Here is a 17484-nt window from a genome sequence, read left to right on the forward strand (position 1 = left end):
GCTGCATGATTGCTCTTTCTCTTCCTCCCGAGTCTCCTTCCAGGCCCCCGCCATTTCTTCCTTCGGCCCTCCCGCCTTCCATTCACATCTTCCAAGGCCTGATGCATTCATAAGATGAGCCCCCAGTCCCCTTCAGGGGGCCTCTGCCCTCCTCCTCCAGCCCGGGTGGCTCGCATCCATTTTGGTTTGTTTCTGTTCATTCGTCATCTTATTTTGGGGTGCCAGGGTGGCTGCCGGCGCTGTCCCGGGACCTGCTGGGGAGGGGCCGAGGCCCTCAGGAGGGCCGGGCGCAAGAGAGGCACACCTCTTGCTGTTGCATGCGACCAGCCTGTGACACCCTGTGTCCATCCCCGAGCCTGTCGGGGCAGGAGTGCCCAGCGGGGCGTTCCAGAAGGACTGAGGGTGGTGGGGAGGGCCCGGAGCTTCGGTGTTGCCTGGATGTGGCCCAGGAGGAGGCCAGGGGGTGAGGGAGGCTTGGCAGCTGGCATGCTCTTAGCACGTGAGGAGGCTGGCCAGGCTGGGCAGTGCTCAGATCCCATTGGCTGCTCTTCTGAAGCCATTCGACTGGCTCCCTGAGGTGGGGTGGGTGGGGACCGCTCCCCTGGTGCCCCTGCACATTTCCCCCCATCCCGTGTTCTCGAAGCGATCTCAAGCTGTCCTGGTGCTAACATCCCACACCGCTCCCTCGTAACGCCCCCGCCCTCCCGCATCCCGGTCCCCTCGTGGGAACGCACGTGGGGTTGGCCGCTTTGTCACATGCAACTCATCCTTCCGTTTTTTCTTTATACCCCTTAAAACTCTTAATTTTGTCTGAAACCATGCCGGGCTAGCTGAGGGGCGGGGATTGGGAGGATGTGCCCCACCACGCGCTCAAGAGAACATACCTGCAATAAAACAGTCCTGTTGGCCCGCCGGCCCCTCCCGCTTCCCCGTGGTGGCTCGGCCGGCTCCCCAGCCCCATCTGTGCTGTCTGTGCGCCCACCTGCCTGCCCCCACACTCCCCAGCGGAGAGCATGATCCGCAACCTGGCTTCTGACTTTCGCCTCTGGGACAAGTAAGTCAACATGGGCAGTTCGGTCGTCTGGATTTTTTTTTTTCTTCTTTTTTTCCTTTTTCCGTTCATTTCATCTGCCCCCACCCCCATCCCACCCCACCCCTCAGGTCGATCAAGTGGCTTTTCCTGGGACCTGCCCAGCTTTGAGAATCTTCTCGTCCACCCTGTGGCACCCAGCCTCCAGGGAAGGGTGGGGGCATAGCGGGAGACCCAGCCAAGAGCTGAGGGTAAGGGCAGGTAGGCGTGAAGCTGTGGACGTTTTCGGAGTGTTTTGGTTTTTCTTTTTTTTTTTTTTCAAACCGGGCAATATTTGTGTTCAAGCTGTGAAGAAAAATATATATCAATGTTTTCCAATAAAATACAGTGACTACCTGACTGATCCTCCCTTCTTGTCTTGGTTTCTGGGCCTGCTCCCTGCACAGGCCTGAAACCCTGCCCCAAAAGAGTCTGTCTGCTGTGGGATCTGGTTCCCTGGCCAAGGACCAAACCTGGGCCCCTCACACTGGGAGTGTGGAGGCTTAGCCACAAGGGTGTCCCAGCCTGTCAGCTTTGAGTGCTCGGCGCCTGCACGTGGCTGCAGGACCAACCCCGCCTTAGTAGGGCCACCTGTCAGCCACACACAGGGCCACACGGTGAGGCCCGAGAAGGCGGAGGCAGGTCCATCACGTCACAGCAACGGCCCGGTTTGGGGGCAAACCAGTGACAAGCTGAAAGGTGGATGGATGGTCACCTGCTGTGCAGGAGGAGGAAGGGCATCATCCAAGGAGAGAGGAAGGCCGGGTCTGACGGGGGGCCCAGGCCAGGTGGGGGATTCTTGACAGGGCCCTCTGGCCACGAGGTAACCAGTGCCCATTGGCAGGCTAAGTACTAAATTTGAACTGAACTGAACACAGTGGGGAGAAAAGAGGTGTTCCTGAGCTCACAGCTTCAGTCAGTCCCGAAGGACAAAGGACTAAACAACTACTGTAAACCCTAGAAAGCCCCTCAACTTCCCCAAGGTAAGCGCAGCTATGGAAAAGAAAGCATGGGACTTCCCTGGCTGTCCACTGGTTAAACCTTGCCTTCCAGTTCAAGGAGAGCTAAGATCCCACATAGTGCCAAAAAACCAAAACAACAAAAACAAGTTCATGTTGAGGTCTGAGAAAACAAAATTCTGTAAAGCAATTATCCTTCGATAAAAGTAATATTGTAACAAAGTCAAAGACTTTTAAAACCGTCCATATAAAAAAAAAATTAGGTGGGGAGGCCCAGTCCCCAGCTACAAAACCCATCTGATTCCCTCTCAGGGGTGGAAGTGAACGGTCAATAGACACAGTCTAACGTCTGTCTCTGACCACAGGGACCAGGCAGGAGGTGAGCAGAAACAGCTCAGTGGAGTAAAAAACTGCCTGTTCACCTTCGCCTGGCCTTGGGAGGATGGAGAAGCCTCGTGAGGCCCAAACTCAGGGGCTTTCCTGTGGCTTCAGAGTAAATGGTCATTTTAAAAAGGGGGAGGGGGCAGGGGGTGGTGGTGGCTTCCCTGGTAGTCCAGTGGTTAAGGGTTTGTCTGCCAATGTTGGATCCTGATCGGGGAAGATCCCACATGCACCCAGGGTCAGTAAGCTCATGCAGCACAACTACTGACACTCTAGAGCCCGTGCTCCACAAAAAAAGCCACTGCATCGAGAACCCCAAGCACCGCACCCGGAGAGGAGCCTCCAATCTCAGCAATGAGAGGAAGCCCACACATGGCAACAAAGGCCCAGCACAGCCAAACATAGTAAATCTCTTAAAAACTGACTTCAGGTAGGCCAGAGGGCTTCCCCTGGTGGCTCAAATGGTAAAGACTGTTTTCAATGCAGGAGACTCATGTTCCATCCCTGGGTCAGGAAGATCCCCTGGAGAAGGAAATGGCAACCCACTCCAGTGTTCTTGCCTGGAGAATTCCATGGACAGAGGAGCTGGGTGGGCTACAGTCCATGGGGTGGCAAAGAGCCAGACACGACTGAGTGACTGACAGGCCAAAGATAAGGGGAAGGCTAGGCTGAGGCTGGGGTCAAAACAGTGGAATCTGGGATGAGGGCTGCCTTCTTAGCAGCCAGAATACCTGTGGAAAACTCTGGTCTTACAGTTCAGAAGAAGACAGGTCTTGGTGACTCACAGAATTGGGCTCCAAAACAGTGCGACCACTCACTTCAGTGTCTATACTCACTAAGCCTCAGGTCTTAGCTCTGACACTGCCTGCTTCATAACCTTGGAGCAGTGACTTCACTTCTCTGAGCCTCAGTTTACCCATCTGCAAAATGGGAAACAACCATCTCTCAAAGGAGGAACATAAAACATTCACCTCAGAGGGGTGTGCCACTTTCTAGACATCATCTCATTTATGTCTCACCCAGGCCAGGTTGAGTCCTAATAAAAATTTTTTCCCATTTTTTTTTTCCCATTTATGACATGTATCCTCCCCAGTGGGCATATGAGCACAAGTTATCAAAAGCTGACAGGAGGGACGTCGCTGGCAGTCCAGTGGTTGAGACTCTGAGCCTCCACTGCGGGGGTGGGGAGGAGGTGGGGAGGGGCGCACCCAGGTTGGATCCCTGGTCAGGAAACTGGCATGTCATGTGGCGTATCAAAAAAACAAACAAACAAACAAAATATATATATATATATATATATATATATTTTTTTTTTTTTTTTTTTTAAAGAGCTTACAGGAAAGGAACAGAGGCCTGGGAAGTAAAGCCTCTCACAGCACTCTTCTTGGAAGTGGCTGCACTGGGACTTGAACCCCAGGTTATTCACATCCCAAACACCCACACTTTTAACCACCCCAGCGCGTTGCCTGCACTTCTCTACTGCCTGTCGATTATTTCCCCCCTTGGGCCCTAGTTTTTGAAAGACTTTTACTCCCATACAACCTGCATTATTAAAAAGGCATGACTTCCCCTTCCCATTCTTTATTAACCACAGGCAGAGAGATGGCACTCTGCACTGCTAATGGACCGGGGAAACGCGGAGGAGCACACATCAGCTGATGCTGGCCGTGGAAGTCATTTCCAACTCAGCCTCATGGATCCGCTGGGCCAGCTCAAAGCCTGTCACTGAGAAAGTGACTAGGCAGGGGGTCACATGGTGGGACACATGCCCACCCGGGGCTCACAGGCGAGAAACCCAGGCTCCCCGCACTTGTGGGAGGGAGTGGCTGTGGGACCTCATCTCAGTGTCATTCCCACTGTGGCCAGCAGGTGGGGCAGTGACTACAGAGGGACCAGAGAGCGGCAACTCCCGAGAACCCGCGAGGGCGTATATGGGCGCGCATGCTTAAGTCCCATCTGTGCTCCAAAATCAGAAATGAATAAAGAAATGAAGTTAAAAGTGCATAAAGTCTCCGTGAAGGAGACATACTTGTTCCTAGTCTCTCACTTCTTGACTCCAACCCCAGACCAGAGCTGGCACCTCCCTTGTACTCTGTTCTCAGTACATTTCACAGCTTATAAGTTTGTGTTTTTACTGCTTATTGTAATGTATATTTCTGAGATTATTAAACTGTCACCCCCTGAGAGCTCCCCGGCGGTCCAGTGGTTAGAACTCCGCACTTCCACTGGCGCAGGGTACAGGTTCGATCCCTGGTCAGGGAACTAAGATCCCACATGCTGCAGGGGGGGGAAAATTGTCACTCCCACTGGATTGTGAGCAAGGTAAGCCCAAGGCAACATCAGACACCTGTTATCTCCCTAACGGCACAGAGCTGCCTTGAGACCAGAGCAGGCTCAAGGGAATGCATGTTGAATTGATGAATGAATGAGAGATGAAAGAAAGGAGGCATTAGAAACCAGAGTCAGAACCCTGAGCACCACAGAAGCCCTCCTCTTTATTTGGTTCACTTTCTTAGAGTCCTCAGATCCATCTTGGCTCAGCCATCTCCTCCTCCATGCAGCCCTCCCTGAACTTCTCCCTAAACTCCACCTTCCCTGGTCCCAATCCCCCAGCCCTGCCCACTCTGAAGAGTGAGCTCCAGGAGAGCAGAGCCAAGGCTATCTGTCATCACTGTGTCCCCAACATCACAGGGATAAAACCTGACATACAGGAAGCCCTCAATCAAAGCCTGCTGAATGAATGAACAGATGTCTGCGCTACAGTCTGCAGTGAGGGCCGCCAAGGAGCCCCGGAAGTGCCTAGAGCACCTGAGAGGAGTGATGACGCCTTCAAGGATGAGGAGGAGCCTCAGCAGGACCTTGAAAGGCAAGGGTGCTTTTGATGAATGCCGAAGGGAAACATCTTACAGGAAGGGTGAGCCCAATGAGTAAAGAAGTGGAGGCCTGAAAGGTCTTGTGCTCTTTGGGGAAATCACGATTTTCTACTGTGGCCAAGCAGAGAGCGTGGGAGTTTGGCCCTTGGGCTCCAGGCAGTGGGAGCCCTTGGAGCTTGGCAGGCAGGGGAGGGGCCACTCAGACAGGAGCTCCAGACAGGACTGTGGCCGACAGCGAGACGCTACCCCAGGAACCAGCAGGGAGAGGAGCTTCCAGATCCCGGCAGATGGGGCGGGAGTTGGGGCCCTTGCCGGACAGCTTAGACATCCACAGTGGGATGCAGAGGAGGGGGCGGAATCCTGAGATGCTAGGCCTGGTGGGTAAAAGTCAGCAGAAAATCAGCTTCAACACTGAATCCTCTCCTTCCCTTAATCAACACCCGAAAAAGAGGACTGATAGTGGCACCCACCTTGGGGTGCTGGGGGTTGAAAAGCCCAGCCCTGCGCTGCCATTCAGCGAGTTCTGAGGGGCCAGAATGGACCCACCTTCAGGGGTGGCCCAGAGGAAATGTGCACCCCCCCCACTTCCCAGGAATCTTACTGGACAGGTAGCAGGTGGGGCTGGGGGGTGCACCCTTGACTCCTGCCTGAAACACAACCCCTCCACACCAGGTCCCTTGAGTTGGTTCCTATTGAGGCAGATTTGGTAACCAGGGCCAGACCCTCGTCTGATGTTGCTTGACCTGTTTTCTGGTTTGCTTTCGTACAAGCCAACATGTTTATTATTGAATTCAAGCGATACAATATGACTTTGGCAAGACAGCTGTAAAGTTTCTAAACTTCCTCAATTTAAAAAAAAAAAAAAAACTTCCTCAATTTTTTCCAGTATTACACGCATTGTTTTTTTTTTTTTCAATTGTGATAAAATACCCATAACACAAAATGTACCATTTTAACCATCTCAAAATGTACAGCTCAGTGACATTTAGTACGTTGACGACATTGTACAACCACTATCACTCTCTAGTTCCAGGATATTTTCATTCCCCCAAAAGGAAACCCCCTACCCATTAAGCAGTCATCTTGATCTATTTTTACCTCTCACAGCCACTCCTTCAAATGAAACAAAGTGACTTGGGGTTGGGGGGTGGGTGTGGAACAATGTCAGAACAATGGAGAAAAGTTTTGTGTTCAAGCCACATGTGCTCAGATGCCAAAGACAACAAATAGCCATAGCCGCTGGCAATAGCAGCAGTAACAGTAACACATATTGTGGGCTTTGCTCCAGGTCTTATGCTAAATTGCTTTTTAATGATTAAATTGAATCATTTAATCCTCAGCACAGCCCTGTAAATTAAGTACTAGATTACGATCACCATTCTAAAGGAAACCAAGGCAATCTCACTAACCCAATCTGGATTAAGGAGATAAAAAAATAAACCAGGGAATTCCCTGGCGGTCCAGTGGTTAGGACTCCACTCTTGCACTTCAAAGAGCCCTAGATTTGAATGGGGAACTAAGATCCCACAAGCTGCACAACACAGCCGGAGGGGAAAAAAATAAAAAAGCTCCACCTGCAGGCTGCTCTTTCTCCTCGCTGTGTGACCTGGGGCTGGTGATTGCCCTCTCTGGACCTTGATTCCAGCCGACATAGAGTGGCTCTAATAATAGTAGGCTGGAACCAGGAGGGTGTAACTCACGAGGTGGAGGACTCACTTTAGCCGCCCTTCTTTATAGGAAGTTCTTGCCTCATCTATTCCTCCACCCACCCCCACCCTCACCCCTCCCAGAGGCAGAACGATTGCTTTAACCCTGAAGCAAGTGAGAAAGTTGAATCAGGGCCGGGGAGAGTCTGGGGGCTTTCCCATTCACCTCCTCCCACCACCCGAAGCACCACTTTCTTTCATGCTCACTCCTGGAAAACCCTTGAGTTCTGCAGAGGATGGCTGTGACGAGAGAGGGGTGGATGACTGGAAAAGCCCCAGCTATCAGAAGGGGACTTGAAGGCTGGAAATTACCCTAGAGGAGTCCCAGGTGGGGCTGAGACCGGTTTGTGTCCCCAGCACCTGGTAGATTCAGGGCTCACTATTTGTTGAATGAATGAATGAATGGATGACATTCTTGCGAGGGTTCTGAGGACACAGGGCGTGAGGTCAGGCTCTGTAGGGGCAGTTGGGGGTGGGGCAGCTATTTATCCAGGATAGGTACAGGACTTAGGTCTGAGTCCTTGGGCCATCCCTGGGTTCTGTAGCTCCCACCCCATCATTCTCCAGCTTCTCTAGCCACCTACCATCCACATCTTGCAACTCACCAAGCCATGCAGTTTTTCTCAGGCATCTGTCCAGTGGTGTCACTCCCAAGGCAACAGTCACCCCTTCTGCCCTGGTGGAGAGGGGGGTGGACCAGGCCTCCCAAGTCCAATGAGGAATCGGAAGGAAACGGAGACAGGGAACTTGTCAGGGAACCCCAGGGTTTCATGAGGCAGAGAGAGGGTGGCTCTTGGGGAACTCCTCCCCCCCCCCCCGCCAACGCAGAGCCGGGCTCAGGGGTGTCCACTGGGGCCTTGGGGTGGGTATCAGGGGCACCCTGAATGAAGGAAGATCAGAGGCAGAACCCTAACCAGAGCAGACCTGAGCGCACAGAAGCCGCTGGGAACATTTCTGCCTTCTAAATATTTAGACAGTGAGATGGATGGGCAAGTGAGGGCCAGACCAGGCCAGCCAAGTCGCCGGATATTTTGAGAGAACTGTTCTTTTTATGTTCCAGGATAATTTCTTTCCACATCTCCCTCCTCCTGCAGCCCCTCGTGGCCACCCGGAAGAAGGAGAAATAGCAGCTGACCATCCCCTGAATCCAGAGGGTCCATGTTCCGGCCGGCAGGGCTCCAGGAACCATCTCTAGGCTGATCCGCCCGCAGCCATCGGTCATGTCCCTGAATATCTGGCAGCTGCGGCCGGAAGACAGGGCGGGAGATCACTGGGCAGATGTCAGCAGAGGGAGCAGGCTGCCTCGGACCCCGGTTTGGAGGGTGTTCCCACGGTGCTGGGGGGTGGCTGTGCGGCTGGCAAGGGCGCCCCCTGCCCCTCGCCCCAGGCTGACAAAGGCACCCAGTTCCCCTTTTTCCCCTCGAGAGCAGGGGGGGCGCTTGAGTCCTTCCTCCCCGAGGCAGTCCGAGAGAGGGACGTCCGAGAGTCGCCTTGGGCAGGCCTCGAGTACAGGCAACAGAACCAGAGCTTCAGCCGCTGGAAGACGGACTTGCGGAAGAGGATAAAGACCCAGGGATCCAGAATGGGGTTGAAGGCATTGAAACGGAAGGCCAGGAGGTCTCCCATCTCACTGCTGTCCGGGGCAATGGCCTGGGTGAAGCCGCGGATCTGAGGGCAAGTGGAGAGTGATCAAGAAGCACCCCAGGACTCCTCTGCCCCACCCCTCAACACACACCCCACTCTGGACCCCCTCCTCTCCCTTGCTCACTGGCGGAAATGAGGGAGGCGCGGCCTGTCGGAAGGGGAAGAAAGAAGATGAGAGCTAAATAAAAAATGCATCCAGGGGCAGAGGGAGAGAAAGCCCCAGGAGACAGTCAGCAAAGCCCTAGAGGGGGAGAGGTGGGGCCGTGAGGCTGGGTCCCACGGCTGTGTGTGTGTGTGTGTGTGTGTGTGTGTGTGTGTGTGTGCCATCTCTGAGTCCTCCGTCACCCCCTCAAAGGTTTGGTGACTCTCAACTCTAACCCTAGCCCTTGCATTTTGCAGAAAGAGAAGCTGAGGTCCGGACAGTATCAGGAGGACTGGGGGCCAGAGGACCAGGATCAGCCCTGCTGCCCTCTGGGAGAGAAAGGGCAGGAGTTCCTGTGGGGAAGGGGTGAGTCCAGGAGAGCCCAAGGGCAGCTACATGGGTGGGGCTGGAGAAATGGGGAGCGGGGTGGCAAGGAGATCAGACCCTGGCATCAGAGGAGCCCAGGGTGCAGCCCTGCCTCTGCGTGATCGAGGGCAAAAGACATCATCACCACCCATTTGTAGAAATGCCTACAGAAACTTCATCACATTTCTTGCTAAGTGCTTGTGGAATAGATGCGTAAGATCATTCTTGAGATGATCAGAGAAGGGATTTCTAAACCACTGAGCACAGGGTAGACAGAGTGCAATCCTGAATGATGGATCTTATTAGTCTTGCAGGGGTAGGGGAAGGTTGGTGGGGGGTAGCACTGGCAGGGGGTGGCTAGGGATGTGGAAGAGGGGAGACAAGGGTCAGGAGGAGTCAAATGGAGCAGAAGCAAGCAGGGAGAAACGTCTCTGTAAAGTTTGGAGTTTGACTGTGGACAAAGTCTCTGACCTCTTTGAGCCTCAGTTTCCCCATCCGTGAAATGGGTGCAAACGGTGGCAGCTAGACCTGGGCGCTGCCCTCCTCCCCACCGCCCACCAGAGCTGCCCAGGGGACTCACCGTGAGAGGCAGGGAGCACACGGCCATGATGCCCGTCATGAGGGCCAGCAGGATCAGGTGGTCAACCTCGTCCTCGCCCGCCCGGGGGCCGAGGACCAGCGAGCCCTGGTGGCGCCTCTGCTGGCGGTACATGCGGCAGAGGCTGAGGGTGACGGAGCCATTGCAGAGGACGATGGCGGCCACCAGCAGGGCCACGAGGCTGGCATAGGCCAGCGAGAAGGCGCAGCCGCCCGGCTCGGCCGAGCGCATGCGGATGAAGCACCAGCTGCCCGGGCAGTACTGCTGGTGTTGGCCCAGGCCCAGGAGGGGCAGCGAGCAGAAGACCGTGCAGAAGGTGTAGATGGCTGGCAACGCCAGGCGGGCGCGGCGGGGCCCGTCCAGCTGGGCGTAGAGGTAGGGGTGGCTGAGCGCCAGGCAGCGCTCCACGGCCATGGCGAAGAGGATGAGCGTGGAGGCCAGGCCGAAGAAGGTCATGGCGAAGGCGAAGGCGTCGCACAGCGCCGGGCGGCCCCGGGCCAGGCCCAGCAGCGAGCTGTTGCGGGCGTAGGCCACGAACACGGCCGGGCTCAGGAAGCACGTGCCCAGCAGGTCGGTGACCGCCAGCCCGGTGACCAGCACAGCGAAGGCCGAGGGGCGCGACCGCCGCCGCGCCCCCAAGATGCCCAGCGCCAGGCCGTTGCCCACCACGCCCGCCACGAACATCAGGGTGCTGGTGGCCGGGCCCACCGAGTCCCGCACGTAGGTGAGGTTCCGGCATGAATCCGCCATCCCCGGCCTCCGGCTGCCTCCCGGGAGCGGGGCTGGAGGGGTCCCCGGGGAGGTAGGGGGTGGGAGGTGGCAAGGGAAGGGGAGACGGGTCCACCCCTGTGATGCCCAGCACCTCGCTCCCTGCTCCCCCGGTCCTTGGTGCAGCTGGAGGCGGAGGGGAGGCCCAGGTTACCCTCCGCACTTCTGGGGCATCTGTTTCTCTCTGCCCTTGTCTCCCCAGACTCCCTCCCTGACTCTCCCTCCCGTTTCTTTCCTCCGCTACCTCTGCCTCTCCGTCTAATCCCGCCCTTGCCAAGCCCCTCGTTCTCTCCTCCTCGTCTCTGGCTCCGGCTCTGGCTCAGTCTCCTCCCTGGTCCACTCCCTTCACCTCTCCTCCCTCCCTCCCTGCCTCTCCCGACCTATCCCCTCCTCTGCACCTCTGCTTGCCCAGCCCCTCCTCACCGCACCTCTGCCGACTCTCAGCCCCTCTGTCCCCCTGCGCTCCTTTTCCCAGGTCTTGCTCTCTGGGTCCGGCTCTGAGTGGCAGCTTCTCCCGACGTCCCTCCCTCCTCCCTCCCTAAGTCATCTAGCCCCGATCGCTCACCCCGGCTTTTCATTTCCTCTCTCTGCCCCGCCTTCCCTCCCCCTGCCTTCTCCAAGAGGCCCCTTGGCTCCCTCCCGCCTTCCCTGGCGCGCTCCCCTCCACCCCCCTGCCCAAGACACCCATCGGTCTCCCGCGTCTCCCTCTCCCTCCTCGCGTCCTCTCACGGACCCCATCCTGAACCACCTGCCACCTCCTCCGGCTCGCTCTTGACTCTGCACCCTTCTGCCTTCCCAGCGCTGCCCAGCGGCACCCCGGGTGGGGATCACCTGAGTCATCATCTCCCTAGAATTGGGAACTCGCCTGTGGGGACCGGACAGGACCTGAGCGGCACAGACAGCCAGTCTGTGAGGCGGTCTGGGGGTGGCCTCTGGCATCTATTCTAGGCTCAGGCCCCTCGGGGTTAGGGCATTGCCTAAGGATTGAGAAACGACCAGGAAATTCTTCCCTTATGGAGTGTTTTCCAGGCGCAACTGAGATTTCTGTTCCCTGGACTCACTTCACTCCTTCCACAAGGTTGGGGGAAAAGGTAGCCCTGCCAGAAAAAAGAAATGCCAGTCCCTGGAGCCCCGTCGGTGGGGGGAGGAGGGACCAGACATCCACGGGCAGGGGACAGCTCCCCCCGCCAGGATTTCCACTGGTCAGTATCAAAGGGGAGCGCCCTCCCAGGCCCCAGGCCAAGCGCTGGTGACCTTGACTTCAAGGAATAATATTTTAGCCACAGACAGCAGTCCAGTCCAGGGCTCCAACATTGCTCTTCCAGAATGTCTCCCAGCCCTCCACAGACACACTGCCAGCGGCACCACCCTCCCGCCTGTGTGGTCTGCCAGTGTGTGCCCGCGGCCAGCACAGCGGTCACCAGTCCCTATTCCCACTGAGCCCATTTCCCATGCGGCCTCCTCACCCTAGGGTCAGATAAGACCTCAGAGACCTTCTCAGATGCCCCCTATTTTTCAGGAAGGCCATTTAAAGGCAGAAATGACCAATTCAAGATCCTACGCCATTTGACTGGAGTTTCTGTCCCCAGTCAACCACCTCCTTGCTATGGGATGGTCCCAAGGCCAGGAAAGGAAGCCAGGGGACCTCAGTTTCCTTGTCTGTACAATGGGGCAACACTGACTCCGTGGGCCTGGTGGGCTGACCATGGCCAGTGGCCCATCCCAGACCCCTCTGTGGAACAAGGAGAGAACCCGTGTAGATATCATAGCACATCCAAGGCCGGGAAGAATGGTCCTGACCCCAAGGACTGGACCCTGGGCAGCTACCGACTTCCTCTCTGTCCTCATGTCACCCCTGCCTCCATGACCACGATCCGCCCCCCTCCCCCATCTCCCATCTCCCTATCACCCACGCCCAGCTGGCACTCCCAGCTTCCGCCAGGATGGGTGCCCCGGCTCCGGCCACACCGGGGGCTCTGGAGAGGGACCATTCAGCGCTGCTCCGAGGGTGCTGGTGTCTGTCTCAGGCCTGCTTGGCCACGTGGTTCCCCCCTCATACTCTGCGCGATCCCCAGCCAGACCAAAGGGAACTCAGGAAGTTCTCTCATATTAATGAAGGATGACGCCTGGCAGGCTAGCGTCCTGTCTCAGCATCAGGGGAGTTGCAGGGGTGGGAGGGGGTGCTCTGGTGCCTGGAGCCTCCCTGTCACTGGCTTCCTGCCCCCCCTCCCCTGCCAGGCACTGTCGAGCTTTCGGGAAGTCCATGCTGCTCCTCTGACCCACGGGGTCTCAGACGGTACCCCCCTCCTGGCCTTGGTTTCCCCACCTTTGCCGCTGAGGGTCAGAAGCCCTGGCGACCTTGATATGAATTCTGTGCTCCAGAGCAGGCAGGAGAGGTGACGACTATCACTCCTTCCTAAGAATCCCTGGGATCCATGCCGGGTCAGACACGCTCATCTTCTGGGGAGCCCCCAGCCTCCTACTCAGCTGTGAGAGGTCACCCCAGCTGGTCTGGGTTGGATGGTGGGGTGGTGGCTTCCGGGGGTGGGAAGAGCTGTGGGAGGGAACTGCTCTGCATGGGTGAGTCAGCACCCTCCCCCTGCCACGCGCTGCTGAGAAGGGACTCGAGCCTCCCCAGAGGGACCCCGGGGCAGCACTGCAGAAAACAGAGGACAACCCCGGGAGGACTGGGAATGGACATGCAGCACCGCGTGGGGGCAGAATGGGTACCCGGAAGAGAGCGTGCTAGAGACTGTGGACCTGTGAACTTCGTGTGTGGGTTTGGGTCACCTAAGTGAGCATTGTATCAGCATGGTGTGTGTGTGAGCGGTGGGTAGGTATTCTTTGCTGTGAGGTCTCTTTGTGTATCTGTGTTTATTGGTGTGTTGTCTGTTCATTGGTGACCACGTGTTTCTTCATGGCTGTGTCAGCCCACGTGTGTCCGTATGTATCTTGATGGTCTTCATCAAGTGGCTGCCTTGCCTTTGTTGAGATGTTGTACAAAGTACAACAAAGTACATGTTGTACTTTGTTCAGTCACTGAACAAAGATTCAGTTCAGTCGCTCAGTTGTGTCTGACTCTTTGTGACCCCATGGACCACAGCATGCCAGGCTTCCCTGTCCATCACCAACTCCTGGAGCTTGCTCAAACTCATGTCCATCGAGTCAGTGATGCCATCCAGCCATCTCATCCTCTTTCGTCCCCTTCTCCTCCTGTGCTCAATCTTTCCCAGCATCAGGGTCTTTTCAAATGAGTCAGTTCTTCACATCAGGTGGCCAAAGTATTGGAGCTTCAGCTTCAGCATCAGTCCTTCCAATGAATATTCAGCATTCAGGACTGATTTCCTTTGGGATGAAATGGTTTGATCCCCTTGCAGTCCAAGAGACTCTCAAGAGTCTTCTCCAACTCCACAGTTCAAAAGCATCAATTCTTCAGTGCTCAGCTTTCTTTATAGTCCAACTCTCACATCCTTACATGACTACCAGCATAATCATAGGTTTGACTAGATGGATCTAGTTTACAGATGGAATTCACTCTGCCTGCTTTTAGGGAGCTCTAATACAGTTACTGGTGGGGTTGTTATTCACTCAACAAACCAGCATGTGTATAGGGCTGAGGGACTCAGAGGTGGTACCGTCCGATGTGGGCGTAGTCCCAAGTGGTGTGGGAGTGAAAGGTCATAGCTGGAGCCTGGGCAGGCAGTCAGCTGAGTCATTCCATCTGGGCGAGTGTTCTCATGGGGACAAGCACCAAGCAGGCCAGGAAATGGGACCGGGACAAGCTCTCCCACTCCTGCCGGCCAGTGCCTACAGCTGCCTGCCCAGGCCTGCATCTGGTCTCGCTGTTGACCGAAGATGCCAGCTTGCCCTGGGACTGACCCTTTCCCGGCTCCCGGGCTTCCGTCCTCCAGATCGTGACCTGGGAGGAAGCTGGCCCCACCTCGTACCCGCGCCCCGCCCCACCACGTGCCACCAGCTGCTCATGCCTACCAGGCCCACTTGTCATCTGTGCCCACTCACTGCTGTGAGGAGCTGCCATGTATCCATCCTGACCCATCCCTCCTTAGCCGGCCCCAGCCCTTACAGCTAGAGGCCAATATTCTCTGCCCACCACCCCGTTTTCCACCCTACAATGGGCCCTTGCCCACCTACTAGCTGCCGCATCCTTCACCGGCCCCTGGTGTCCCTACTCTGCCGCCCCTGCCCTGCATTTGTCTGGGCTGGGTGCCTCCCCTGGGATCCCCTCACTTCTGTCCCTCAAGGCCCCTTTTGAACCCCTCCGGCCCCTCCCGAGGTCATTCATTGGCTCCTCCCACTCCAACCTCAAGCCCCAGCTGACCAGGTTATCTTTCCGTGCGGGTCTTCCATGTCTGTAAAATGGGGGTAAGCAGAGTCCTTGTGGGAGCTGCCATTAGAATGTAGTAAGATGGGGCTTGTGAAACCAGACTCCTGATAAGTGATGGCCATGATTGTGGCTCCTTCTGGCTCCGCTATCTCCACTCCTACTCTCCGGCCCCTCAGTGCCAAGCATGTGGGGTGGGGTGTGGAGGCAGGACAGCTGGATGGGGCAGCCCGAAGCCCTGGGATTTGGGGTGAAGTGGGAGGGAACTGCTGAATGCCAGTTCTTCCCCAGGTTTTCACCTCTGCCTCTTGGCCTGGCTCTGACTAGGCCTGAGCCTGACCCCAGAGCTGACCTCACAGCTGGGGGTGGCAGGAAAGGGGAAACAGAAGCGGGTGCTGCCCCAGAATCATACCCACTAATGAGATTATCCAATTTGGAGGCTGGTCACCCAGGACTGCTCCCTTCTGGCTTCTCGTCTCTCCCAGCCTCAGTCGGGGTACAGGCTCACCCAGCCCTGCTCCTCCAGGCAGGCACACATTGCTCCAGCTCCCTGCCCCACCACTAGGTCAGCTAACCCCACTTTCTTCTCCCCAGCTTCCCATTCCCCGAGACCAACTCCAAGATCCCAGAGTTCAAAGGGTCTAACAGGCCAGGCTCAAGAAGTCCATACACTTCTGAAGTGTGAAGCTCCGGATTCCTAGCCCAATTAGGGGACAGGACCCTACCATCCTGGCCCCACAGGGTTCAAACACTCCAGAATTCCAGCCCTCTGAGTTTCTGAGATTCCTTTGCATTTCAGGTTCTAAGATGCAAGGATGCTGAGTCTGTGAAATTCCAGAATCCTTCTGGCAACTTCCCCTCAGTATCACTCCTCCTCCCTTCAGCTCATCCTTGGCTCTCTCTGTCCCCCCATCTCCCCCGGGGCTCCCACAGACATGATGCAACCAGGGCCGGAGCCAGGCTGAGAGGTGGGAGGCAGAAGGGAGATGTAATTACAGCGTCTCTTGCCTCAATTCAACAGGAAGCTCAGATTTGGGGCCCAGGGGACCCTAATTCAATGTGAATAATGGAGCACTTTCCAGACGCAGGCACAGCCCCTCTGGGAAGGGGAGGCTCAGGGAGTCATCTTGACCAGATCCAGGGGTGCAGACTCAAGACAAGGGGGCATGTGGAGAGGGGAGGGGTGGCAAACTCAGTGGACCTCAGACCAACCAGGTTAAATAATTAACTAAGCCCATAGCTCACCCAGTCTGCATTTCTTTATTTTCAACAGAATCATGGGTTCAAGGCATTTTACCTTTCTCTTCGTTTCTCTGTAAGAAGCTCCTGGCACAGGCTCTGTGATAAATAGTATCTGACCCCCAGTGTCCCTCACTGGGAGACAATAGGGTGTGTTGGGGGCTTTGGCAAACTGGAAAGCCAGGGCCCCACCTCATAGCCTCTGGTCACCCTGGAGGTTATGCAGTTCTGAGGTCACCCAGACCTTCCAAATGGAAGAAGCCATCAAGATGGGCTTTTATGTGAAGCACTCTCATTCACCTGCAGGCTATAAAGGTCCTAAAGGGCTTCCCTGGTGGCTCAGTGGTAAAGAATTTACCTGCAATGCAGGAGACAAGGGTTCAGTCCCTAGGTGAGGAAGATCCCCTGGAGAAGGAAATGGCTACCCACTCCAGTATTCTTGCCTGGAATATCACATGGACAGAGGAGCCTGGTGGGCTACAGTCCATGGGGTCCCCAAAAGTCAGACACAACTTAGCGGCTAAACAACAAATACAGGTACTGGAGATCACCAGTGTATGAGGTGAGAAACACAGAAGAGGAATCAGGGCTGTCACCGTAATCCATGTCCCCCTTGTCTCCTGTAGCCCCGCTTCTCTCTTCTCTGGGTCCCCACGTTTAATTCCCACCATGTACCAGCTCAGATGTCCCCTCCTTCAGGAAGCCCTCCCTGACCTTCAAGCTGAGTCAGGGCTTCCCTCTGAATTCCCCCATCCCAGCCCTGCCCACTCTGAATCATCACTATCCGAGGACTGTCACTTCCACTGGATTCTGAACCCCAGTAACCCAGGGCCAGGGCTGTCTTGGTCGTGTCCATGACCCCTGTTTCAACCATTACAGGACCAAGAGTGTTTGGAAGAATGAAAAAAGGAACAGAGACAAGTTCAGGGCTTGTAGGGGTGGCGCTGTGGTAGGGAGTAGGCCCATGTGAAAAAAGGGGCTGGAATCATTCCGGGGAAGATAAAGGTGGGTACTGGGTATTCTAAGGACCTCCATCCCAGGAGAGAGGCGAGAAGAGCCGCCAGCAGAGAGGTTCAGAGAGCGGGAGCGTCCAGTCTTCACCCCATTATCTCTTATCTTGTGACTCTGAGTAAGGGACCCCCTTTGCCTCAGTTTCCTCATACAAGTAGCCAACTGCTTTCTGGGGTTGTTGGGACGATTAAATCAATTCAGGATTGCGGAAACACTCCGTGGAGGCCAGAGCCAGGACGCAGGATATCCTCTGACACCCCCCACGCCCCGCATCCACATAACCTCGCCCCACGCCCCCACTCCACACACACGGAGAAGGAATGAGAAGGGACACGGGCTCCTCCATGGTGGCCCCAAGTTCTGCACGTGCCTCAGTTTCCCCGAGA

At 55.9% G+C, this 17484-nt stretch overlaps 1 protein-coding gene across 1 annotated transcript; it reads right to left on the bottom strand.

The window, feature by feature from the left end:
* Window positions 1-7085: 7085 nt before the first annotated feature.
* Window positions 7086-10847, bottom strand: PTGIR (prostaglandin I2 receptor). The gene is made up of 2 exons (XM_065920659.1): window positions 9721-10847; window positions 7086-8656 (listed from the first exon to the last, which is right to left on the bottom strand). The coding sequence occupies exons 1-2, from the start codon at window positions 10486-10488 to the stop codon at window positions 8270-8272; spliced, it is 1155 nt and encodes a 384-aa protein (XP_065776731.1). The 5' UTR covers window positions 10489-10847; the 3' UTR covers window positions 7086-8269.
* Between the last annotated feature and the right edge of the window lie 6637 nt (window positions 10848-17484).

Source organism: Muntiacus reevesi, chromosome 2, assembly GCF_963930625.1.
Source record: "Muntiacus reevesi chromosome 2, mMunRee1.1, whole genome shotgun sequence".
Classification (NCBI taxonomy): domain Eukaryota; kingdom Metazoa; phylum Chordata; class Mammalia; order Artiodactyla; family Cervidae; genus Muntiacus; species Muntiacus reevesi.

Bases quoted from the DNA above. Each gene is read 5' to 3' on its own strand.
- PTGIR (XM_065920659.1), bottom strand. From the start codon at position 10,488: ATGGCGGATTCATGCCGGAACCTCACCTACGTGCGGGACTCGGTGGGC. The intron at 8,657-9,720 runs GTGAGTCCCCTG...ACTTGCCCTCAG, and splicing joins TGTGCTCCCTGCCTCTCACG to ATCCGCGGCTTCACCCAGGC.